The 23,743-nt window shown below is 32.6% G+C and overlaps 1 protein-coding gene across 3 annotated transcripts in view; it reads left to right on the forward strand.

The window, feature by feature from the left end:
• SEMA3A (semaphorin 3A) overlaps window positions 1–23,005 on the forward strand; it is a 496,493-nt gene extending 473,488 nt beyond the window's left edge. For all 3 annotated transcript variants that reach the window (XM_036864239.1, XM_036864240.1, XM_036864241.1), the window contains 5 exons: window positions 788–829; window positions 5,102–5,259; window positions 7,839–7,906; window positions 20,082–20,224; window positions 21,607–23,005. In XM_036864239.1, coding sequence (XP_036720134.1) covers window positions 788–829; window positions 5,102–5,259; window positions 7,839–7,906; window positions 20,082–20,224; window positions 21,607–22,062 — 867 coding nt within the window. In that variant the 3' untranslated portion in view covers window positions 22,063–23,005. The remainder of the gene's footprint in view (window positions 1–787; window positions 830–5,101; window positions 5,260–7,838; window positions 7,907–20,081; window positions 20,225–21,606) is intronic.
• Window positions 23,006–23,743: the final 738 nt, after the last annotated feature.

Below are 23,743 nucleotides of genomic sequence, written 5' to 3' on the forward strand. Positions count from 1 at the left end.
AGTCCTTTTAATAATAAAGAAATAATCTCATCCCAACTGAGCTCTCACAGTTCTTGACAGCTGGAAACCAGCCTAGTACTCTCAGCTCATCCTTGGCGCTATTAGGAGCTGGCCTGACAGTCTCACCTATGCCATGGTGGTGTTCTCCAGTTGAGCATACAAATTTTCACAGATCCCCAACATCAGATGGGGCCATTCTCAGACCATTATGAATCAAAAAAAAAAACAAGACCATTCTGTAATCATGTCTGAATATCTGAACACAGAAAAGAATGTAAACGTTGTCCAAACCATAAAACTGACCAAATATCTCCCTACCCTGCCCTAGTGAGTGATTGTTACTTTACCTATCACTACTTTAGCTTCACTCTGTTTTTCCCTCCTAAATAAGACTTATGAAGATACCTAATCATAGAATTACCTCTGCTTTTTGACAGCATCCAATGCAAAGCAAAGCCTTACTTCCTGGAACCCTTCCTTAAATCACCTAACACAAGCCCAAAACATATAAGTCCTTTCCATCCCTCTCTTACTGAGCTTCCCATGCACAGTGGGCAATAAAGCCAACCTGATTCATGGGTATGTTTCTGATGGTCGTTAACTAGGGGATGCACTTATTGTCTGCTCCATACATACAACACTTGTCTATGCAATTCCTTTTACATGTCTTATTTCCCAATTATAGTGCTTCTTACAGGCACTCAAGTTATCTTTCTGAAAATTTATGTTGGTATTCTATGACTTTTCTAATAGACTAAACAATTCACATGTTGTTTTTCTTCTTTAGGAACCAACTGCTATTTCAGCAATGGAGCTTTCCACTAAGCAGGTACTATCATTATGTATTACAGTATATACAATATTCTATATTTTGTTAATTTTATGTTTCAAATAGATAAATATGTTCCATCAGATTTTATGGATTTATTAACAGTTGTTCAAAAAAACAAGACAAAAAATTCTTACAATAACTAGTAGGAAACTAAAGATAATTTTCATTGCCCTCATGCTTTTGACCAGTCTCATATATGTCCTATAAATATATTTCTTAGATCACTATTTGTTGTAAATTTTCATTTATAGCATTTCTTTTTTGGTCATTATAATATAATTTACTCAGTAATTATTTTCATCTATCTATCCTTTAAAATAACATTGGTGAATATTTCAGAATATAAATAAATTTATAATTTAATTTGTATGTATAAACAAAATACATTATATAGGCTAATAAAATTATGCACTGGACTATGTGTTTTTGGAGGATTTTTACTTAAAAGTTAATCTTACTTTTTCAGTAGTATTGTGTGCTAGAGAAAACATTTAGTTTGGCTAAATATAAAAGGGAAGCAGCAAAATGGTCTCTGCCAAATGATGTTATTAAACTCCATGAATTCAAAGGTTAAGGGCAGCGTGTTAATAGTCTTTTCATTCACGTTGAATGAATGCTTTGGCAAGACTCTTAAGAAACACAAATGACTTCTAAATGCTAAATGATATGGGCAAAACAAATATAATTTTAACTTCTAATGAATTACCTTTTCCACATAAATGTTACCTAGCCTTTCTATCCAGTATATCAAAGGTAACTAAAAAGAAAAAAATGGCTTGGATCCTGAGTTGAAATTAATTATTAAATAACCTAGAAGAAAAAGCCAGGAAGGAGTAGGGAGCCCTTTACTCACTGTAAACTTACATACAAGTTTTGTATGAAAACTTAGATACAAAATTATTGAATCTGAGAATGATTTGGTGAATCTTATTTCTTAACTGTTTACATGTTTTATCTCTGACCATGCATTATTCCTCATACAGGATGCTAAAATACTGTGCCACTAAAACTCAGTATATATCCTTTCCACACATTCATATCAAAATAGATTGATAATCTCCAAGTTATTTAGAGAAATCCAGAGTGCAGATATTAATGACCTGATACTGTCATCTTACACTTCATAAGTGTGTGTTCACCTGTTCTTGTAATCTAAAAATTGTCAAATGTTGGCAAGGAAATCCGGGGATTTCCAGGATAGTAGCTAGACCAGGATATTCTTTCCTGTAATGATTTTTTAAATTATTTATTTATTTTCTGCTAGACTTCTTTGTCAACATTAATTACATTGCATCTAGTTTTGTAAAACATTTCTTTCTGTTTTAACATGTTTAAACCTACCTTAAGAATTGCCTATTAAATGCAACACATTTCACCAAAAAACAAACACAAACAATTTATCAACCTAAAATACTGTGTTAGAAGAAAGTGTCCCTAGCCTTCATTTTCCATTACTGGAAAATTTTCACAACATCAGATGGAGTTTGATTTCCATTCAGATGTGACTGGAGTTTGATTTCATTCAGATGTGACTCAATTTCATTTATGCTCATGGAAATTTTAAAAGTGAGGCAGTAGTTTCAAGAGGGACAACTAATTTTCTGGGTAAACGGACTCATCCCCTGCTTATGAACCACAACTTGTTAAGGAGGTTAGTGAGAAAGCCTGTGGTGATGTTAAATTGGGCAGAAAAAGCACATCAGGTTATTTGCTGGTGACTGGCTTATGCTCAGTGGTGCCTGCAAGCGTCCCCCATATTTCATTTAAATAGCATAATTCATTGTGAAAATCATTAATAGTACTGCAGAATAATCGTTAAGTATAAACTACATTGAATTGTATTTAATTTGGGACATTTTATCACACTTTAGGTTTTCATTACAATGATTTCAGTTGCCATATTTTTGGTTTCATATTCTTCTCATGTATTATTTCCCTGATTTTCTCCTAAAGGGATCTGACAGATTTAAATATTATCATTTGGATAACAACTCCTTTACTACTCAATGCCATATTCTTACAGAAATCTATAAGTATGAATTTCATTCATGCTTCTTAAAAGTTATTGGCCAAACATAGAAATCTTTTTCTTAGGTATAACCAACTTGGTCAGTAGCTTTTTAAATAGTTATGACCACAGTATATGGTTTGGCATGTCTGTATTCACCAATGCCAACCATGCTTCTAGATACTGCTACCCCATTTTAACTAATTTAATTGTTGTTTAAACATTATGTTTGTTTCATTTTTTATCATATTGAGATTGCTTGCCTTCAATACAATCTAAGTTTTTTTTTTTTAAAGGTGCTTTTGGAAGAGAGAAAGAATAGGAGGGAAAAAAAAGAATAAAGAATTTCTTTCCATTAGTTAAGTTCCCTGTTAATATTTTTCAAATTATGATCAACTGTTATCACATGCAGGTTCTGTAGATGCTTTAAGAGGGGTACAAATCAATATAATTTTCTCTCAACCAAAAAACTTAATAATACTTTATCTTTTCCTCCCAGAGACTTTAACTACCATTTCTTAATTTGCCATGGTTTGTAGCATCTTTCAATATAATAATAGAAGGTGACTATAGTAAGAAGTTGATTTTCTGTAATATATTCCATATTCTATACACTATATATTCTATATACTATACTATACTATGTTCATGTACTATAAATATTCTTCACTTACTGAAATGGAATAAGCAATCAGTATATGTGCCTCCATAATAATTTAGTTTTTATTGTATTATTTCTTCCCCCTTTTTTTCCCTTTCTTATATTAAGATATAAGTAAGTTGGTTAGCTTTCAGCATATAATTATTTTCTAAAAGTACTCCTTATACCCTCAATAATTTCATAGATTCTAATAGTTACTTATATCTTCATTTAAACATATCTATTTACATATGTAGTCCCACCTTTGAGAGCCTTTTGGAAATGCAATTTTAATTATATCCATTGCTGACTGTTAGACAATTTGTTATAGTAAAAGAGCACACCATGGTTCAGAGACTGGCTTTTCTGTAACTTACTTTCATTTGTATAGTGGAGAAATTAAAATACACTTTTGAGGTCTTTTCCATATGTACTGTCATGTTTCAGTATTTTCACAACTTTTATTTAATGTTTTATTATAATTATTCAATCATCTAGAGCAAGAAAGGGAGCTATGACACCAATTACAGTAAAATGTAGAAAAATCACAAAACAGTCTTGTTTGTATTTCATTTTGTGTTTACATAAATTTGCAACTGGTATGCTACATTGGTTCAACTTTGTTAAAGATATTTTTTAACTTGTATTGAAATCCTGATGTAGTTTCTGTTAGAACGCTTTTTCCCCCCCAATTCTGGCTCCTTTGATAATTTCAAATTGACTGAGGACAGTGGCAGCATAGACGTTTTATCTAGATGCATACTTTAAAGATCTAGTTAAGCATGCTCATTTTATCAATAAGGAAGTTAAGTCTTAGAAAAATTATGTGAAAGGCCCAAGATCACAAGAGAGTTAATGTCAGGCAAGACCTAGGATCCAGGTATGTTGATGCCCAATACCCCACTTTTTCCCACAACACCTGAGTTTTTTGTTCAAGTCCACGGCACCAGCCAGAGTGTAATTGATTCCCCTATCTGATGATCTTTAGAATGAGAAGTAATTGAGTACTTTTGTTTAAAGTAATCTTCCTGGAGGTAGTGCAAAGGCAAGACATTTAGCGTTGAGCAAAACTTCTTACCAATGCGAGTGCCAAAACTTCACCCTTTCCCTTCTTATAGGAGGGCAGACTGCATTACAGGCAATGCAGTAGGGCACCCAAGAGTCAAAAGCAAAAGATCCCTGCCTCAAGACCAATCAGAATACATGGCAATGTAGATAATCTGATTAATCAAAATTATAAACAGTAGAAGTTAAAAAAGCAACCTAAGAGCAAAAACTGAAGGTTTGAACTTTACATTGCTCAGTGTCTTACTGTCTGTTTAAAATTTTTTATTTTTATGAGATTTAATTGACATATAACTATTGCTGTCTTCCTTTATCTTCCCTTGGTTTTACACTTATAAAATATACCTGTTTCAGTCAAATTTTTGGTTTTGATCTTGCTCTATTTTAAATGGTCACATTTCCTGCCAGGCCAGAAACTACCAATAATGGAATGTTTTTAAACCCACAAATATAAACGTATTTTTGCTAAGCTAGAACCTTTTTTTTTTATTTTTAAGAAAAAAAGAGATTTGAAAAACAAGGTAGTTTTTGTCATAACAGTAAACTCTTTCCACAGCAACAACTATATATTGGCTCTACTGTGGGAGTCACACAGCTCCCTTTACACAGATGTGATATTTACGGGAAAGCCTGTGCAGAGTGCTGCCTCGCCCGAGACCCTTACTGTGCCTGGGATGGCTCTTCATGCTCTCGCTATTTTCCTACTGCAAAGAGGTAGGAGGAATATTAGAAATAAACACAGTGTTTCATATTTATCTTATCTGATTCCATTTTTGGAACAACTTCTTCATATAAATACATCATCTTTTCTCTGATGAATAAAATGAGGTGTTATACTTCAGGGAACTCTTAGACACGTCCTAAACGTTGTACACAAACTTGGTTTACTTTTGTTTTAAAAAACAAAAACACTTTCTTAATTTGACAAAATAGTCGTTTCAACGTATTCTCTACTACTCCCTTAAGGCTTCCTTTCCCCCTTGATATTCACCAGTATTTAAGAAACAAGCAATAATAGGTGAAGTAATATACAATACTTGCTAATATAAACCTGAAGATGAACAGTATGCACATGAACATATTGAAACATTTAATAGAAATTAACATTATTAAGCCAGTGCATTATAGGAGCAGTAAAATTTGTTTTGTTTTTTTATCTTAGCTAATGTTTTACAAGAAGGTAAGAACGTGGCTTTTTTCATTGCTAATGAGATGTGTTCTACCACATTTGGATCATTTTAAAGGTTTTGGAAAAATATTAGGGAAAAGAAATAACCCTAATATCTACTTAAATATTTTAATTACACACTAGATAATATTGACTGTAGTGTTAAATCATCTACAACTTAAATCTTTCATATAGTCAGTCTATATGGATTAAAACACAGTTACCTTGTTAATAATAATATTAAATATAAATGTAGTATTAGCTTATTCCATTTAATAAATATGCAATTTTCTTAAGCCTTCAATATTCAGAATTTAGACAACATGTTAGTATTACTTTCATATACCTATTGACTTTGTTGGAAGTTTAAATTTAAAACAAGAACTTAGTGTGGAGATAATGTGTTATTGATCAAAGAAACCATGGATAATTTAATAAATAGGAATATGCTGTTTTCACAGCAATAAAATTAAATTAATTAAGAATAAGGTTTTATGCTTCTTATAATCAGTTAGCTCTAAAGGGCTTTTAATGTTGCTTGAAAGTGTGGAATTCATGTTTGAACTAAAAATGGGTATTATTTCCTTTCCATGTGAAAATGTATAACATTGCCTAATTTAGTAATAATCCATTTGAACTTTAAGCTTTTCTTAATGAGAAAGAAGATAAAAATAAGATCATAACTACATCTATAATAAGTTAAAAAGCTGGATGTTATTATACATTTGAAATGTGTTTATTGCATACCTAGAATCCAAGATTGAAGGAATTATCATTAACACATTTTTGTTGTGCCTTGCAGATTTTACTTAATCCAATTTCATGTGTCTTTGAAAAGGATGTTTAGAGGCCTCACAATTTATATATTCTTTGTGATGGCATTTTTCAAAAGCTTCAATGGCAGTAAAAAATGCCTTCCCAAATGCTTTGTGGTTCGTGTTTCACAAGTTCCCTTGTTGGCTCAATTTTGAAATGTGCAACATCTGTTTGATAGTCTCACCAATTCTACAAATAGAAATCTATAAATACCTGGGACTTCTAAATTTATGAATACAGTAACAAATTCCATGTTTGCAATTCTCAGTGGCCTTTGTGAGAGCTCTTTTCAAGGATGGTAACTAACTGTGCAGCAAGACAATACCCATTAAAATAGATGCAGAAAACAGATGGGCAAGTGTCCCCAGTCTTTTCGAGTCAGTCACACAGAGCCAATCTCCAGTTTTAGCCTTCTACTCCAACTACACATCTAGTTGGCACCACAACGGCTGGAGCCAACCTCCTTCCTCCCAGTCAACCAGTAGCCAAGTGTAGAGAGAGGACTCCCAGAATGCACTGTAAGTAACATGATCTGAGCAGTAGAATGCAGGAGAAATTAATTTCGAGTTTTATAGCAAATTTAGCTTTTCTTTTAGAGGTAAGTTCGTCTTCTCTCTCACCTTCCTCTGATAAAAGGAGGAGCCTTGCTCCACGGTATTTGTTGTTGTTTTTGTCCTTTTATTCACTTCGCAGGTAAATTGGATTGCAATCATAACCATGTAATCATAAAAGAAATGTTTTATAAAAAAAAGTTGATATAGCAACCAAAAAGAAAAATTAAAGACTAACTTACAAATAGAATTCATAGTCTTAATACTATTATTTAAGGAATTATGTGTAAGTATTAAGAGAAAGAGAACATTCATGTGAGTTTTAATTTTCAAGCTTACTCCCTCATTAGAGATTAGGAAAAAAAGTTTAATTCTATTCATTGAATAAATGGGTTGCTCTTCTGTATTTTGTGCTTTTTCCTCAGAATTTAAGATATTAAGAATTTTAGATTTTCTAGATGTTAGATTCTTACTGACATTCAGTAGCAAAAAGAAACCATGAATTTTCTGTTATCAATACTTTGCAAGACTTTTTGTGCATTGTTAGTACATTTATATACTATTTTCCATTTTGATCATCTTTCAGACTGCTCTTATAGGTATAATGAGCTGCTTTTAAAAAATCTTTTAGGCAGATGTAGATGCATCTCTTCTGATAAACTCCCAGGGTCTTTGATTTTGACTCTTCTCAATTCTTATGACAAATTCTCAAGAGGGAATAGAGATACAGTAATATTTTTAAAATATAATTGTTTTAGACGCACAAGACGACAAGATATAAGAAATGGAGATCCGCTGACTCACTGTTCAGACTTACAACACCATGGTAAGTTATAGCATTTTTAATCTTTCAACTTGCTAACACCAGGGTAAAACCATAAGCAATAATGCATATCCACACACATGCATGCAAGTTATACACCTCTGCCAGAATACTTAGAGAAGTGCAACTGAAGAGAAAGAAAATCTTGTAGAAAAAAAATTCCAATGAACACAAAGCACTGAATTATGTTTTATTATTGTAGGTATGATAAATTCAGGATGTTAGACCCTTACGAGACTTAACGCTCAATTTTCTCATGTAAACCAAAAGAAGTCAAGTTTAAGTACATGCTTTTGTATGTAGTAGCAACCTGAGAGTAGTAGGCAACAATTATATTCATTTAAATATATCAAAGAAGAAAGTGTAGTCTTAAAATAAGCCATGCAAATTACTCATTAATACGCTCATAATATAGACCCAGTATATTATTACTGGGTATCCTACTCAAATAGAAGATAGTTTGGATGTCTTCACTCTGTACTAGGATAGTCCCTTGAACTGGGGCTTTTGGAGCAAGTTCATTTTATGCTTCCTAAAAGATGTCAAGGTCTATGTCAAGTTGCTTATTTAATGATGAAATATCAACCAATCTTCATTTAAAACGCATTAAAATTGTAGTATAGCTCATCCCCCCCCACCCCCACTTCAACCCTTTACAAAAACAATAATTAGGCTATGCTTCCCCCTGCTGGGAAAACTCAGCAATGACATCACTGCTAACGAACAGCTCAGTTAAAAATGGCTAAAATATCAAATGTAAACATTTTACATGTAATTGAATGTAATTATCCTGTTAACTTTTTTGGTGCGTTTTACATTAATCTTAAAAGAAGGTATACTATTTTTTATCATTTACTTGGATTTGATTTACTAATTCTGTGTGTAGAACATTCATGGTTCATGAATGTTAAGAAAGAAAACACACTGTACGAATAGCACCCAGCAACATTCCAAAACCTAGTTGCCTTTCTGAAAGTCCCTGTGTGTATCCTACATGTACTGGTATGTGATTCATGAATGTCCGCACAGTTGTTTGGGGGATACCAATACCAGGAGACAGGTAGCCACAAATTGGGCCTATATTTTGAATTCATTTTGCTTGCAAAATTTCCTTATCTGTTTGTTATTTGCTTTCCTGTCTGTTATCGCTCTCATTATAAAAATAAAAAAATACCACTAGATTGGAGCATATGTTATAAGTTTTTGTCTTTATACGGATTTAGTGCATTGTTGACACATCCTCATTTAATTTTTCGGATGGCATATTTCAATTGGACAACAAAATATTCACTAGTCTTCCATTTATTTCACGTAGAAATATTGAATTATGATCAGCAGCTTTTCAACAATACAGTATTATGAAATATTAATTCCTTTTATTAAAGAGTATATTTGCTTAGATATAGAGAGGCTAATGATACTAACTAGAAGTAAAAGAAACAAGATGATGTAAGTAGAGCTCATTTCCAATCAGATTTAATCTCCATGTCAATATGGACCTTGCTATTTTGCTCACTTTTTTATCTCTAGGTCTGTAACAGATGCAATATTGTAAATATTGTAGATATTTAATAAATATTTGTTGAATGAACTAAATATTTCAAGCTATAGCATAATACTTACGTTTCTCAGTAGAGATTTGATCTAAATAGCATCCGTTATTTATTGTGAAAATGATTTGTCATACATTGTTATTAATACCATTGTATTCATAAGTAGAATCTTTAAGAAATATCATAAACCAATTAACTAATAAATTATAGTTGCAAACCACTTTATGTAGGATACCATGCTATGTTTTGAAGATCGCTAGAGAAATATATATATATATATCTTATTAATGCATCCATTTTTTTAGCAATTCAGTCCCTTCATAGACCCAGTTAGTGTTTTTCCAAAGTGATATATATGCTGGAATTATGAGTGTACATATATACAAGGAAAAGTTGACCGAAGTCATATTTATTTTTTAAGTGAGGCTGTGGATAAATAAATATTGTTAACGGTTGAATGAATGGGCTTTGGAGAGTGCTTCAGATTTTAAAGTTATGTTTTGATGAAATTAGAGTGGTACAACCCTATAAACTTTGGGAATATAGAATTGCTTAGCTGTAGAAAGTAAAATGAATGTGAATAACTTTTTTCTCCTGATTCTTCAGTTGGAATGCATACTGTAGGGAGGAAAAATAATTGCTGTGTTTCAATGTTACTGGGTCTGTGTGTGTGTATAAAAACAACCCCAAGTAGATGCTTGTGATATATGGGAGGAAATGGTAAAATAGTTCAAGAAGCTCTGCAGTAGTAAAAACATTCCTTTTTTGAAGGCCTCTTTATTCCTTGTCTGCTTGTCTTGCTAATTGACCAAACATAAAAAATACACACCATAGATTACAGTAAATTTCAAATGTTTGGAAACTAAGTCAGGCATTCCCATATGGTCAGACTGAGTCTTACCATTAGGAATCAGTGAATTATCTTGGAATAGGTGATGTCAATCTTTGAAAGTAAAATGGGCAGAAATCCAGAGCTCAGCCCTGTTAAATCATGTATGTTGCCTTGCTAATGTCACATCTCACATTGAATAAAATATATGTGCTCATATGAAAACATACAAAGATATGAGATGTTTTCACAGAAACCGCTAAGCAAGCTGAAGCCAATTATACACTTCAGGACCATCAGTTCCAGCTGTAATGGTAAACATATTCTGTAAAACTCTATATTTTACATCTCTTGAGGTTTTAATAGACTATATAAAATAACTCAGAATTAAGGTGGAAGACATTTCACTCTCGATGAAACCTTTAACACTTACTCAGTGCTCTGTTCGCTCTCTTGTAAAGGCAGCACTAATGGTGAGCTGGACTGGATGAAACACAAAAATCCAGCTCCACTTCCCCTTTGTCCAGCACACTCTCCCCCATCGCCGGTAGCCTTTTGCCTAGGGAAATTTCAGTACAAAACCCTAAATATATGTGCTGGCAGATCTTCTTGTCTTCCCATTCACTCATACACAATGCTAACGAGAAACCTCCAGTATGTTCCCTTTCCTAAAATAACTGTTGTGCACAGAATTGGAGCTTGTCTGACTTTGCATTCAAGAGCATAAGTGGTTGAGTCAATTTACCTTTAAACTACCTCTCATTCTTCCTTCTTTACTAAGCAAGCTGTACTATGATCTACATGTCCAGAAAGGAAAAAGCTATACCAGAAGTAACAATTTTTGAAAATTAACATCTTAGATTTTTGCATCTTTGAAATATTTTATGTCCTAACTTCTACATTAATGCCGTCATTGAATTTCACTTTGTAATAGTTCTCTTGGCTGTTCTACATACATGCGTTTCCTTTCCAACAACCCACAGTAAAATGTTGGCAGAATTCAACCTTCTTCATTATCTCCACAACTAGTTCATCTCAATTTATGTCTTGGTTGGCATAATTTAAATGAAATCATTCCAAAATTGTTCCAAAATTTCATAAAATATCTCTGGCAGTGTCATCTTTATGGTGTGGAGAGCTGTAAATTTAGTATTTTGGAGCAATGCTAATCTGGTCTGTGCTTTAGCTTCTTTTATACATGTAGAAAATCCAACTATGAATCTGAGCATTTGGCCCCAAGAGAAGCCTCAAGATTTGATAGATGAGCTGATGTCAGTCCTAAAAAAAATCCCTAACTTTAATAAATTACCAAATTGTATCAAGTCTAAGACGTCACTGAATGTAAGATGCACCATTATGTACTGCTTAGAGAGAAAAACTGCCCAAAATGGACAATCTAATATATGGTCCCAGCATCAAGCCAGAACTCAATATGTTTCAGTATTGGCACAAAGGAGAAATAAATTCCCAACCGAAAGAAGATAGCAAAGAAATTTGCCTGTTTTACTCCTTGAACCACAAAGGTGGTCCTCATGAAGGTTTAATTTCTGAATTCACACCAATGGGGTGGACCAAAAGCTTCAGACAAAACTTTAATTTAAGGAGCTGTCAGCTTAGTAGGGTCTCACGTGTCTGGAAGAAGTAAGAACAAATTATTTCTGGAAGAAAGCAACTTCAACTCAGATGGAGAACAACTGTAAGACATTCTGTTATCAGAGATGTTAAAATATAAAGAAGCATGCATCCCAGAATGAAATTATTATAGTAGTGTCTTCCATAACTTTTGTAAACCTTTTTTGAAACTGTTTTCACTGGAGAAAATCAATCATCACCACAGTAGTCTTCTGATATTACATTAGGCCAGTAATCCACTTATTCATAGTACATGTATGCGAGACCTGCACACACAACCTGAATAAGAAGAATAAGAAGAGGTTTAAAATATTTTGTGCTATCATTGTTCCTTATTAAAGCTTTTAAATATGTCATCAGAGATCACCCAACTGTTTATACACCTATAATTTAACTATTGTAAATGAAAAGTTCTTAAACATGCTGTATTTTTTTAATTCCAAAACTTATAAAGAAAACATATTAAATAAAATCCAAGGTGGTATTTTTGTTATTGTTTATGGAAGGTTTCTACTTCAGCAAATGGGTGTTTTCCATCATCTTCTATCATATCTCTTCGGAAAACGTAAATTGAACATTAAAGTTCATGTTTCCTTATTTTTAAAGGTGTAAATTCCCATGGTAATTTTACTCTGTCATGTAAATTATATGTGTTTTCTTGGTAAAGAATTTGCTATAAAGTCATGAAAATAAAACATATCAGACATTTAATATAGACTGTATAGTACAGTAGATACCTTCATATTGGTGTTGCTTTTTAAAATAATTGAGTTTCAGCCCTCCCTATACTAAGAAGCATTGAAGCCTCTGATATCCCAAGATTATTAAGCACGTTATTAAAATGGCTTCATAGTTAACTTCAAAACATGTCAATTTAATTTTTGTATTTTAAATCAATGTATACCTTAAAAATAAGACACTAGCAATTCTCTCTAAAATAATTACCTATGAACAATAAAATTAAAATATCCTAGTCATATCTCTCTGTTTATCCATCTACCTATCTATACACTGACAAGAGCATTTAAACACAAATCCACAGGTATCTGTGAATTCAAGGAAAGCTGGAAACTCCTTGAATTGTAAAATTCAAAGTGTTGTATTCTGGTTGATAATTATTTCCCAGCACCAGAGACAGATCTTAATTTAGGGCATAAAACAAAGTAGTTTAAAATTTAAATTTATTTTAGCAATTTGATAAATTATAAGTTTAAATTTTCTCTAAGGTTTCATTAATTGAGTCTTTTTTGCACTTGAGAAATAGATGTATTGAGCATATGGACTTTAATACGTATGCACACATTTCTAGGCACATGTATGCATGCAAACTCACATGCAACAAACATGTACTGAGAAACTAGCTGGTATAAGCATCACACAAAACATTGGAGAAATATTATACTAAGCATTATCTTGATGAATAAACAACTAGTACCCCTGTTATATAGCTGTAAATTTGTGTTAAGTGCACTACAGTATATGAGATTATTAAATCAGTTGTTAGCCATCTTAATATTCAGTCAGGCCCAAAATATACATGAATGTCAAGGATAAATGTTAAGGATGAATGAAACTTTTGTCTTCTTTTTTTACTTTTAAATATTTTATAGCTTCCCAAGAGTTATTGATTCATCCATGAAATGCCTTTTCAGCTACTGCTACTTTTGGAGATATTTATTATTCATCCACTTGAAGTCAAATTAGAGTCATTTCTATTGATAAATTACCTGTTGTATTTCTGGAGAAAATAATCTAGAATCCAGTGAGAAAAATCTAAGTAATGTTGTTTATAATAAGAAGTGCATATCTACAGCTTTCTCTGTCACCATGAGTTGGTGGACAACATTTCCTTTCCTCCTTTGCTTGACCTTTTACATTGAATAATATTGGGAAAAAATTTACAGTGTAAAATATTAAAATTACAATGTGATGAAAACAAGTGGAATTAGATTTCTCTTTATGTAGTTTGGCAACTAATTGAATTTGCTAAATATTTAAAATAATTTGCAACTATTTTCCCTCCCCCAAATTGTTTCATTATTTATGAAATTCAGCTTTTTAATAACCTAAAGGGGTAGAATATCAAAAATGACAGCAGAGATCAAATAGTTGAATACATATATGGTTCACTACCTCACCTATCTCTGTCTTTTCTACATGAAATCAAATTTCCTAAGATTTTTACATTATTAGCATTTCAATCTTGGGAGACATTTATGGGGTTAAAATGGAGAGTGAAATAAATGGAAAGCTGAAATGTGATGCCTTCTGTTTCTGCTGTATTGGAAGAGAATCAAATACTAAATAAGGCCTTTAGCAACGTGATATTTCTGGCCAAATGATGGATATCTTGACTTTTTGTTGTTACAAAAGGAAGCAATTTATTTAACTTCTTTCTTTCCTCCCATTCTTTCTGGCTTATTAGCCTCATTTCATTTCCATAAATTATCCCACTGAAAGAGGAAATGGTTAATTGAAGATTGCTTCCTTAAAAACATTATTTCTTGTCATTAACAGCTGCAACATATTGTAATATGTGTTATTCAAACACACTGTGATGCTTTAAAAATAATTTTAATGTTCTCAATTATTTTGCTCTAACTATTCACTTCAACCCATAAGAATTCATTATGCCAATTTAACAACTCACCCTTCTTGTCTACTAGTAATATTCATGACAAAAGTTTGTATTCAAAATCATTGCTTTCTAAGTATGAAAAGTAGTTTTAAATTGATTACAATGAGATTGCTTTCTTTCTGGAAAAATTACTTATTGGCATAGACATCGTTTAGAGATATAGGTGTCCCTGGAGATATGAGAATACATTCATATATAATTTCTCAAATATCTTTCTCTTCTTATTATCCCATATTTGAAATTTTTGATTTTGGAGTACACTTGATTAGTCATCATCATCTTCTACCATATCTCAAGTCAACTCTTGTAACATTATAAAACTTAACAAATTTAGAAGACTTGAAATGTTTACAGTGCAATAATGTATTCTGTCATAATGAGGGTTGTAAACCCTATGCCATTTTTAATTGATTAAACTCTTAATCATTTATGTAATTATGATAACTCTGTATCTTGAAAATGTCAAAGTTACACGAGATTTCAGCTTTTAAATGCAGAGTAAATTGTTACCTGGATTTGCCATTTAGCAAACATCAGCTAAGGGTTTATGACTACCTTGTGCCCAAATTGTGGAACACACAGTATGAGGGAGATAATCAGATTAATAAAAAATTGTAACAAATAAGACTACAGGTGCTCTAAAAATACATATAAAACGAGATTTTTTGAAAGCATAGAAGAAGCACTACTTCTTTTTGATACGAATGAGAGAGCAGAATTGCTGCTGGGAAGGAGTTCATAATTTGTCTTATTAGGGCTTCTCAAAAAGGATTTTAATTTTTGAATAAACAGTTGAAACTATCACAAGAACAGCAATAACAATAATATCACCTCACATATTTATGACTACCTCTGTATCCAGACATGATACTATTATTTGTATGTAGATATATTTTAATAACAAAAAATATTAAAGGGGATTATAAAAAGTATATGCTGTCTGTAATTGATAAGTGACCTAATACATTTCAGACAGTTTGCAATTGTTTGATTAAAAGCAAAGATAGGATAAAGGCAGCAATAATGTCACACAAAGCAGATGTACTGACAGAGAACAAAACCAGGTATGTGACAAGAACATATTTACTAAGAACATATTTACTAAGAACAAAACCAGGCATGTGACAAGAACATATTTACTAAGAACATATTTACTAAGAAGTTATAAGGGTAAGACATAAATTTGTCTAATGGGTTTTTTCAGCCAATGTGGGGGGAGAAATATGGTCAACTGGTGAGTCACAAAGTTCATTAAAAAATTCAGTTGTTCAAGCGAATCTCAATAATTCCTAAAAACTAACATTAGAAAAATTTCTCAAAGATGAACACCATAGTCAACAACATTGGGACATAAACACAGTGAACAAATCCATAGAGTATTGCTTATGGGTTCCCTCAACATAGATCAGAGGGACCCCACTCAACAGGATTCAGTAAAATCAATTATATCATGGGATTAACACAATGTGTTTCATGTAAACTGCTCTTGGTTCAACTATAATCCAGACAGATTTTAGATTAGATTTACCTGTATGTGCAAGATTTCATATCCTTCAGGAAATCTTTAATCAACAATGTTTTCTCAGGTGAGCTTTTGATTTATATTGTGTATTTATGAGTTCAACAGTATATGCTCTGAAAAATACTTATAGTGCAGCTATATTCTATGCCACCATTTCTATGCAGAGCTGTTTGCTTTAATAACAGTCAAAATGATAGTGTATTTGGCATCCAAAAAATTGTAAATCTAATAAGTTTAGAAGTCAAGAATCAAAACGTTGTTCCTGTTTGTTAAATTTTTTTTTTTTTTTGAGAGAGAGGGAAAGAACGAGACAGAGATGGGGGTAAAGGGGCATGGGGGGGAAGAAAGGAGGGAGAAAAGAAGAGAGAGAAAAACATATTGTTATTAGACCCCTAATGTTTCCTATGTTGTACAAAATTTACTCAAGCGGTTGGGATAGAAGGGTCAGAAAAGGGAATGGATATTTACTGAGTGCCTTCCAGTAGTCTATTGTGTGTAAGATCGGCTGCAAGGATATATTGTACCACATGGGGAATATAGCCAATATTTGGTAATAACTGTAAATGGAGTGTAACTGGTAAGAATTGTATAAAAATAAATGTAAAATTAAAAATTAAATAAGATATTTATTGAGTATCTGTTTATAAGGTATCAGGTGTGGAGAAATTAACAGAAAAAATGTTTACAGGGTGTGACATCAAAGCACCCAAATATATGAATGCTTGGCTGAGGCCACTTCAAATGAAAGTTCTGGTCCGAAATTAAAAATTGCTGATGATAGAAACATTCTACTGCAGAGGAATTAAGAGAAACAAATGTATTCAGAAGATATTTAGTTTTTTCCATTTTTTTGGCAATGGTCGCAGAATCTAACAACATACAGTAGGAGACTCTCAAACCAAAGAAAGAGAGTAGTACCTCTGCATACTAAGACTGATAGTTAATATGACAGGACTTTTAGCTTCACTGCTTACTAACTAGAAGATTTTATTTTGCTTTCAATTTCGACAAAGGAGAGGAAGAAAGGGCCAACTTAGAGGGGAATGAATCCTTAAGGTATTGGCAAGAGTAGTTATTAAGACACCAAGACAGTGAACCAAATTCACCAGTTGTGCTTCTTATCTTACTCAGGTGGGAAAGTATTTGAATATCATGATATTTCTTGAAGTCCATGGCCTATTGCTATATTAAAACAAAAACAACTTGGTATAAATTTATTAGATTCTACTATAGATAAGTAACAGATGAAATATTTTTTAAATTCAAGAAACATTTACTACTAAGAGAATTCTTTTCTTTTAATGGGCTTTGGGAAACATTTGCTGTCACCAGAGATCTTGGAGAGAAACTAAAAACTAAGCAGATTTCCCAAGACTCTAGAGGTGAAAGAAAGCTCTCTGTGGATCAGTTAGAATGATTAAATTAATTGAGAAGACAAACAGTGACTTTTTTGAAAATGTGCCTAATAGATGATTCATTTATATTAAGCTCTATTATGTCTTATTATACAAGTTACATTGCTTTTCTTATCTGTGTATCAACTAATGTACTGAAGGATTTATACAGAGCTCTATGTTTGAGAGCAATAACTTATTTATACCTTAGATTTCTATAGATATCTATAGTAACTTGGACAAATTAGATGAGAGACAAGTCAAGTATTATCATAAATTTCTACAAGAAAACTAGACCTGAGAGGCATGGCTGGCAAGACAGAAGATACTGGTGGATAACCATATTGTTTGTCTCTAAATCCAGCTGATTTTTTTCTGTGTTATCATGCTGTCATATATCTTATGATTCAGTAATATGTAGATACTGAATGAAAAGCTACTTCCTAAAAGTAATAGGATTTCTTTTTTTAATTAAATATTTTTTTTATGTTTTTATTTTATTGGAGTCAGAACACAACATGAAATCCACCCTCTTAACAAAATTTGAAGTATTGTTCACTGTAGGCGTAATGTTGTATAGCAGATCTCAAGATCTCATTTATCTTGCATAACTAAAATGTTATACCCATTGACTAGCAACTCCCCATTTCCCTTTCCCCCCGCCCCTAGCAACCACCATTCTACTATGTGCTTCTACGAGTTTTTACTACTTTAAATACCTCATCTAAGTGGAATCATGCAGTATTTGTTTTTCTGTGACTGGCTTATTTCACTTAGCATGTCTTCAAGTTTCATCCATGTTGTTGCATATTGCAGATTTCCACCTTTTTTAAGGTTGCATAATATTACAAGTAAATAATTTCTAAATCAAGTTTAAACTGCACAACCATTAGCAGAAAAAAAAATGCATTCTATGTAAACTCTAAAGACCTCTGTGACAAGGCATTCTAATTATTCATGATAGCTCCTGAATCACAGATCTTCCAGCTCATGTTGGACATAGACACTCAATTCATCTTTATCCAAGGAAGCAGATGTCTTGCAAACTAGCACAGCAACATGTGCCATATCTGTTCAATCAAAGATATACTAATAATTTCAGAGGGAAAAGAAAAACACTACCATAGTGCATGTATATATTGACACACAGATATACATATCTCCAACATGAAATAAACTGTGACTTGGAATCAGTTAAATATTGTTTCTTTACATTTCAGTCATTTCCTGTTTTTTATTATTTCTAGGGGATTGATCTTTCAAATAAGAAGAGATAGATACTTCCCAATATTAGAAGAGTTTTGTTTCACACCTAGAACAATAAAAGAAAAAGCACTGGGATTGACATCCCTGGAGATAGCAAATGCAGGCAGAAGGTTGACTATAGGTAGGGTGAGAATAGGAGATGATGGCCATAGGCTGTGTACGGGAATTGGATGGAAGCAGGATTTTGGAAAGCTTTAAACTTAGAGCAAATCATACTGTCTATGACAGACAGAAGTATTCAGATAGTTATAACAAGAGTAAAACTGTCAAAGTGATGCAGAAAAAGGGGGAAACATTTTTTTAATTAAAAATCTAGCTGAGTTTGAAGAAGAAAGCAAAAATTTTTCATCTGTCTACACTGTCAGCCCTCTATGCATGTGAAAATATATTTATTATTTTCTAAATTAATTTAATGAGTTCCAGATTGTACAGGATGTCATAATGGAAACAGGATTAAACAAGATAATGAGTTTTTTTTCTCTAAATGAGTTTTACCTAGACGCCCCGTGTCGTGCTTTTGATCTTAACTGTGTTTCATTTACCACATTGAAGGAGGTTACATAAAGGGTAAAATAATAGAAACTTAATCAGGAAACAGGATTTCTTATTGCTGCATTTTATTATATACTCTTGCCATATTCTTTAGCCTAATTCTTGAAAATAATAAAAGATGTGTCATTTTAAAATAAGGACAGTTGAAACCACATTGCATTATAATTGTGCATCTTTCTTCTGGACCATCCCAAACATTTCACACCAATTGATCTTCAGATCAAACTTGTAGATTATTTAAGGGTTATTGGTGGGGAGTATAAACTTCCTGAACTCTACCTTCTGTAAAATACTAGATAAATATTACTGGCTGGTAAATTTGATTTTACAGATGAAAAACAAACACAAAAAGGCAAAATTAAGTTCTCAGAAATGGACTCTTATTTCCAAAACCCAATCGAATAACTTTTCTGCTGGAGAATTGTGGCAGAAATTCACTGGCACCATTAGTCAGGGCATAGAGTTTTACAATGAAAATAATATCTTGGAGAGTATTATCATGGCATATAAATGTATAGTTATACTGCACACATGACTGATTTTGTTAATGTAATGCTATTTTCTGGTAGACAAATCTCTGTATATGCTTTATATAACCCATACCGAAATAATTAGTCTATTTAGGTAGACACTTGAATTCTGAAACCTTGTCATTTCTGCCATCTTCAATCAAATTGGAAAAGACTTCCAACTTGGCAACAAATTCATCTCCTGAATTTCTGAATAAATACTTTGGAAAGTTGAGTTTACTTCTCTAACATTTTCTCATTTCATTTCCTCATCATTGGCCAGATAATCACCATGGCCACAGCTTTGAAGAAAGAATCATCTATGGAGTAGAAAATAGTAGCACGTTCCTGGAATGCAGTCCAAAATCACAGCGAGCTCTGGTCTATTGGCAATTCCAGAGGCGAAATGAAGAGCGAAAAGAAGAGGTATAGGAAAGAAACTGACTGGATTAATTCTATATGACATATGCCGTTAAGTGACCCCAGCATGGTTGACTTGAGAGGGGAAAAAAAGTACTGTGAATATTTATTCTTTTCTTAACATATCAATACTCATTCATTAAACAAGTATTAATTGAAGGCTGATTTTATGACAGGCTTTGTGCTAGGAGTTAGAGAAACAAAGGTGAACTGGTAAGAGTTTTGTCTCAGAAGCTGTTTGGGGATATATTTTAGAGACTTCTTCTTTCTTCCTTGAGTTATCTACAAAACAATTATGTTATCTACATTCGTATACAAAAAAAAAATCTAATCCTTCTACTAATTTTAATTTTTGTTCAATTAATCCTGCTATCCAAACATGTTTTCCTTTCTCCATTAACTTCCTCCTCAAATGGGAAGGGGCAGTTAAGGGAAAGGAGTAGTAGATTTTGGATAAAGGATCTGAGGTCCAGTTATGAACTCTGATATGAACTGTGCATGTAGTTTCACACAAATCTTCCTCCTCAATGGATCCATTTATTCCTCTGTAAAATCTAAAAAAATATATACATAGAAAATCTCAGTGAGTACTCTGAGGCTTTAAAACTTTTTAAAAAGCATTAAATAGGGTAACCATAGCATGTAGGTGATTTGTGAATGTACAATGTGCAGACAATTTTACAAACATAATCTGAATGTAGAAGTAAAAGTCCTTCCGTTATCTCTTTTGACAGTTGAAGCAGTCTTTAAACATGTAATCACATCATATAAATGTTAAGGTTGATTTTATATATTACCAGCTTTGGCTTTCAGAGATCTCTTTTGTAAACTGTATTCAAAATAAAAGTGAGGTCAGACATATTAAATAGCCTATCTTCATGTCACATCTAAGACTTAGGAAATTGAATAAATAAGTAAGCATGCAACCCCATGTTTTTTCTGGTTGCTCAACTGCTGAACTTACTCTATTTTTTCAAACCTTATTATAAATTTATTCTAATGCTGCATTGTTTTCTAGTATCATGTTTCTGTATTTCCAATTCCAATATTCAGTGTTAACTTTCTCTTATATTTATATACCTTATTTCAAATTTATAAAGTATATCTTTGTCCTTTCATCCCATTATCTTGATTACTTTAAATTATTATGAAAAATTTTATTAAGACAATAGACAACCAATATTTTGCAATACTTCTTAAAAACAATTGGAAGAAACTTACAACTCTTTTCCCTGATAGGAAAATGCTGTCATTTCTCTTAAACTAGAAATTTTATTAACTATTAAAATGTGTCTCAGTACACAGTCTAAATTTTTGCTGAGACAGAGTTTTGGAGCCTGTATTTCTTGTAAATATGTATGATTTTACTACATCTTTTCTTTTGCTAGATCAGAGTGGATGATCATATCATCAGGACCGAACAAGGCCTTCTATTGCGTAGTCTGCAGCGGAAGGATTCAGGCAATTACCTCTGTCATGCCGTGGAACACGGATTCATGCAAACTCTTCTTAAAGTGACCCTGGAAGTCATTGACACAGAGCATTTGGAAGAACTTCTTCATAAAGATGATGATGGAGATGGCTCTAAGACCAAAGAAATTTCCAACAGCATGACACCTAGCCAGAAGGTCTGGTACAGAGACTTCATGCAACTCATCAACCACCCCAACCTGAACACAATGGATGAGTTCTGTGAACAAGTTTGGAAAAGGGACCGAAAACAGCGTCGGCAAAGGCCAGGACATACCCAAGGGAACAGTAACAAATGGAAGCACTTACAGGAAAATAAGAAAGGTAGAAACAGGAGGACCCACGAATTTGAGAGGGCACCCAGGAGTGTCTGAGCTGCATTACCTCTAGAAACCTCAAACAAGTAGAAACTTGCCTAGACAATAACTGGAAAAAATGCAATATACATGAACTTTTTTCATGGCATTATGTGGATGTTTACAATGGTGGGAAGTGCAACTGAGTTCCACCAATTATAAATTAAGTCCATGAGTAACATTACTAACAGGCTTTCTTCCTAATACCAACACTTAATAGAGGTCAGGTGAACGCAGATGTTCACGCTAGTGACTTAATGTTTCCTATGAGATTTCACTATACAGGTTTCGCTTTCTTCTTTGCCTGAGAAATAAAAATGTCATTTGCCATGTTGCCATCTAAAGAAGAAAAACTGCATCAGCAAAGCCATTTTATTGAACTAGAAGTTTTAAACTGCATGGATTTACTAAGCTGATGAATATTCCAAAACACTGTTGGATTCAAGGATATTTTTTGTCTACCAGCACTCGTGTTTATATGTACTGGAGGAGTAAAATGATACTGAATTAAACGGTCTGTGGAAATATGAAAAACATAAACCATCCATCATCCAGAAGAAAAATGGAATACACTGATCTACTACTGATGTCTTCTTCCAGCTTTGATCTAAAGATGTATTTTATTAAAACTATAATTTAAATGTACCATGACAAATATGCAGAAAAAATTAGCTCTTTTCTAAGCTAGAGTAGGTTTTTGTCTTACAATTATTGTGCTATGTAGTTTTTGTTTTTAAAAACTCCAGTTGTGTGCTGCTTTTTTTAAAACGTTTTCAGTTTTGCAAGAGGAATAACCAATATTGTCCTAGAAACACATATACATCATTAACAACTAATTCCTAAAATCTGGATATAAATTATGCTTTATTTCTCTGAGGAATTAAAAAAAAAAAAACACTTCCCCTTCTTCAAATATTATCTAAATTAATTAAAACCTGCATAATGTTCTTAGAAAAACAGAGCATTTAACCGGAAAAAAAAGAGAAGAAAGAAATAGATTTGTAAATGCATTTTCTTGTACCTAATGGATCAACAAAGAGAAAAGGAACTGCATATTTCATGCAAATAGTAAGCATTGGTTTAATTTAATGTTAATAGAAAATGTCTTAATTCTGCGCTTGAATTCCTGCCTGATGTCTGAGACATAAAAACTCTCTCTCATGACTCCATTTGGAATTTTATCTGTCACTTAATTTTTTTGAGAAGAGGGAGATCAGTAATATTCAGAACAACCTCCTAAAAGCAAATTTGCCAACTCTGTTTACATTTTTATCAGCTGCCTCTTATCTCACCTTGTTTAAGACAATTATCTGTCTAAAGAACACATGACTCTTTTCAGGTCAATGGGAGTGACTTTTATACAAACTATTTTCCAGGACATGGCTCACACTTAAAACATGTAAAGCTCTTTGTCTCCTGTAACAACTTATAAAATAAGATAAAAGATTATTAATTAAGGGCTTGCCTGCTTCATTGTCCTAAGATGATTCTTTGAGAATCATTGACTTCAAGATGTATAAGACCTTCAGCATTGCAATGCAGTTTCTTTTGCACTGCACTCATCTTTCCAAGAATTCCTCTCTGGGTCCTTCATCATGCACAAAAATGCAAAGGAAACATCTTATTGCTAATTAATGAAAGCAACATTGAAATTCTAACTCTAGCTGTCTTGGGATTCTAATTAACTCAGCATTAATTT

The sequence above is a fragment of the Balaenoptera musculus genome, chromosome 9 (assembly GCF_009873245.2).
Source record: "Balaenoptera musculus isolate JJ_BM4_2016_0621 chromosome 9, mBalMus1.pri.v3, whole genome shotgun sequence".
NCBI classification, from domain to species: Eukaryota; Metazoa; Chordata; class Mammalia; order Artiodactyla; family Balaenopteridae; genus Balaenoptera; species Balaenoptera musculus.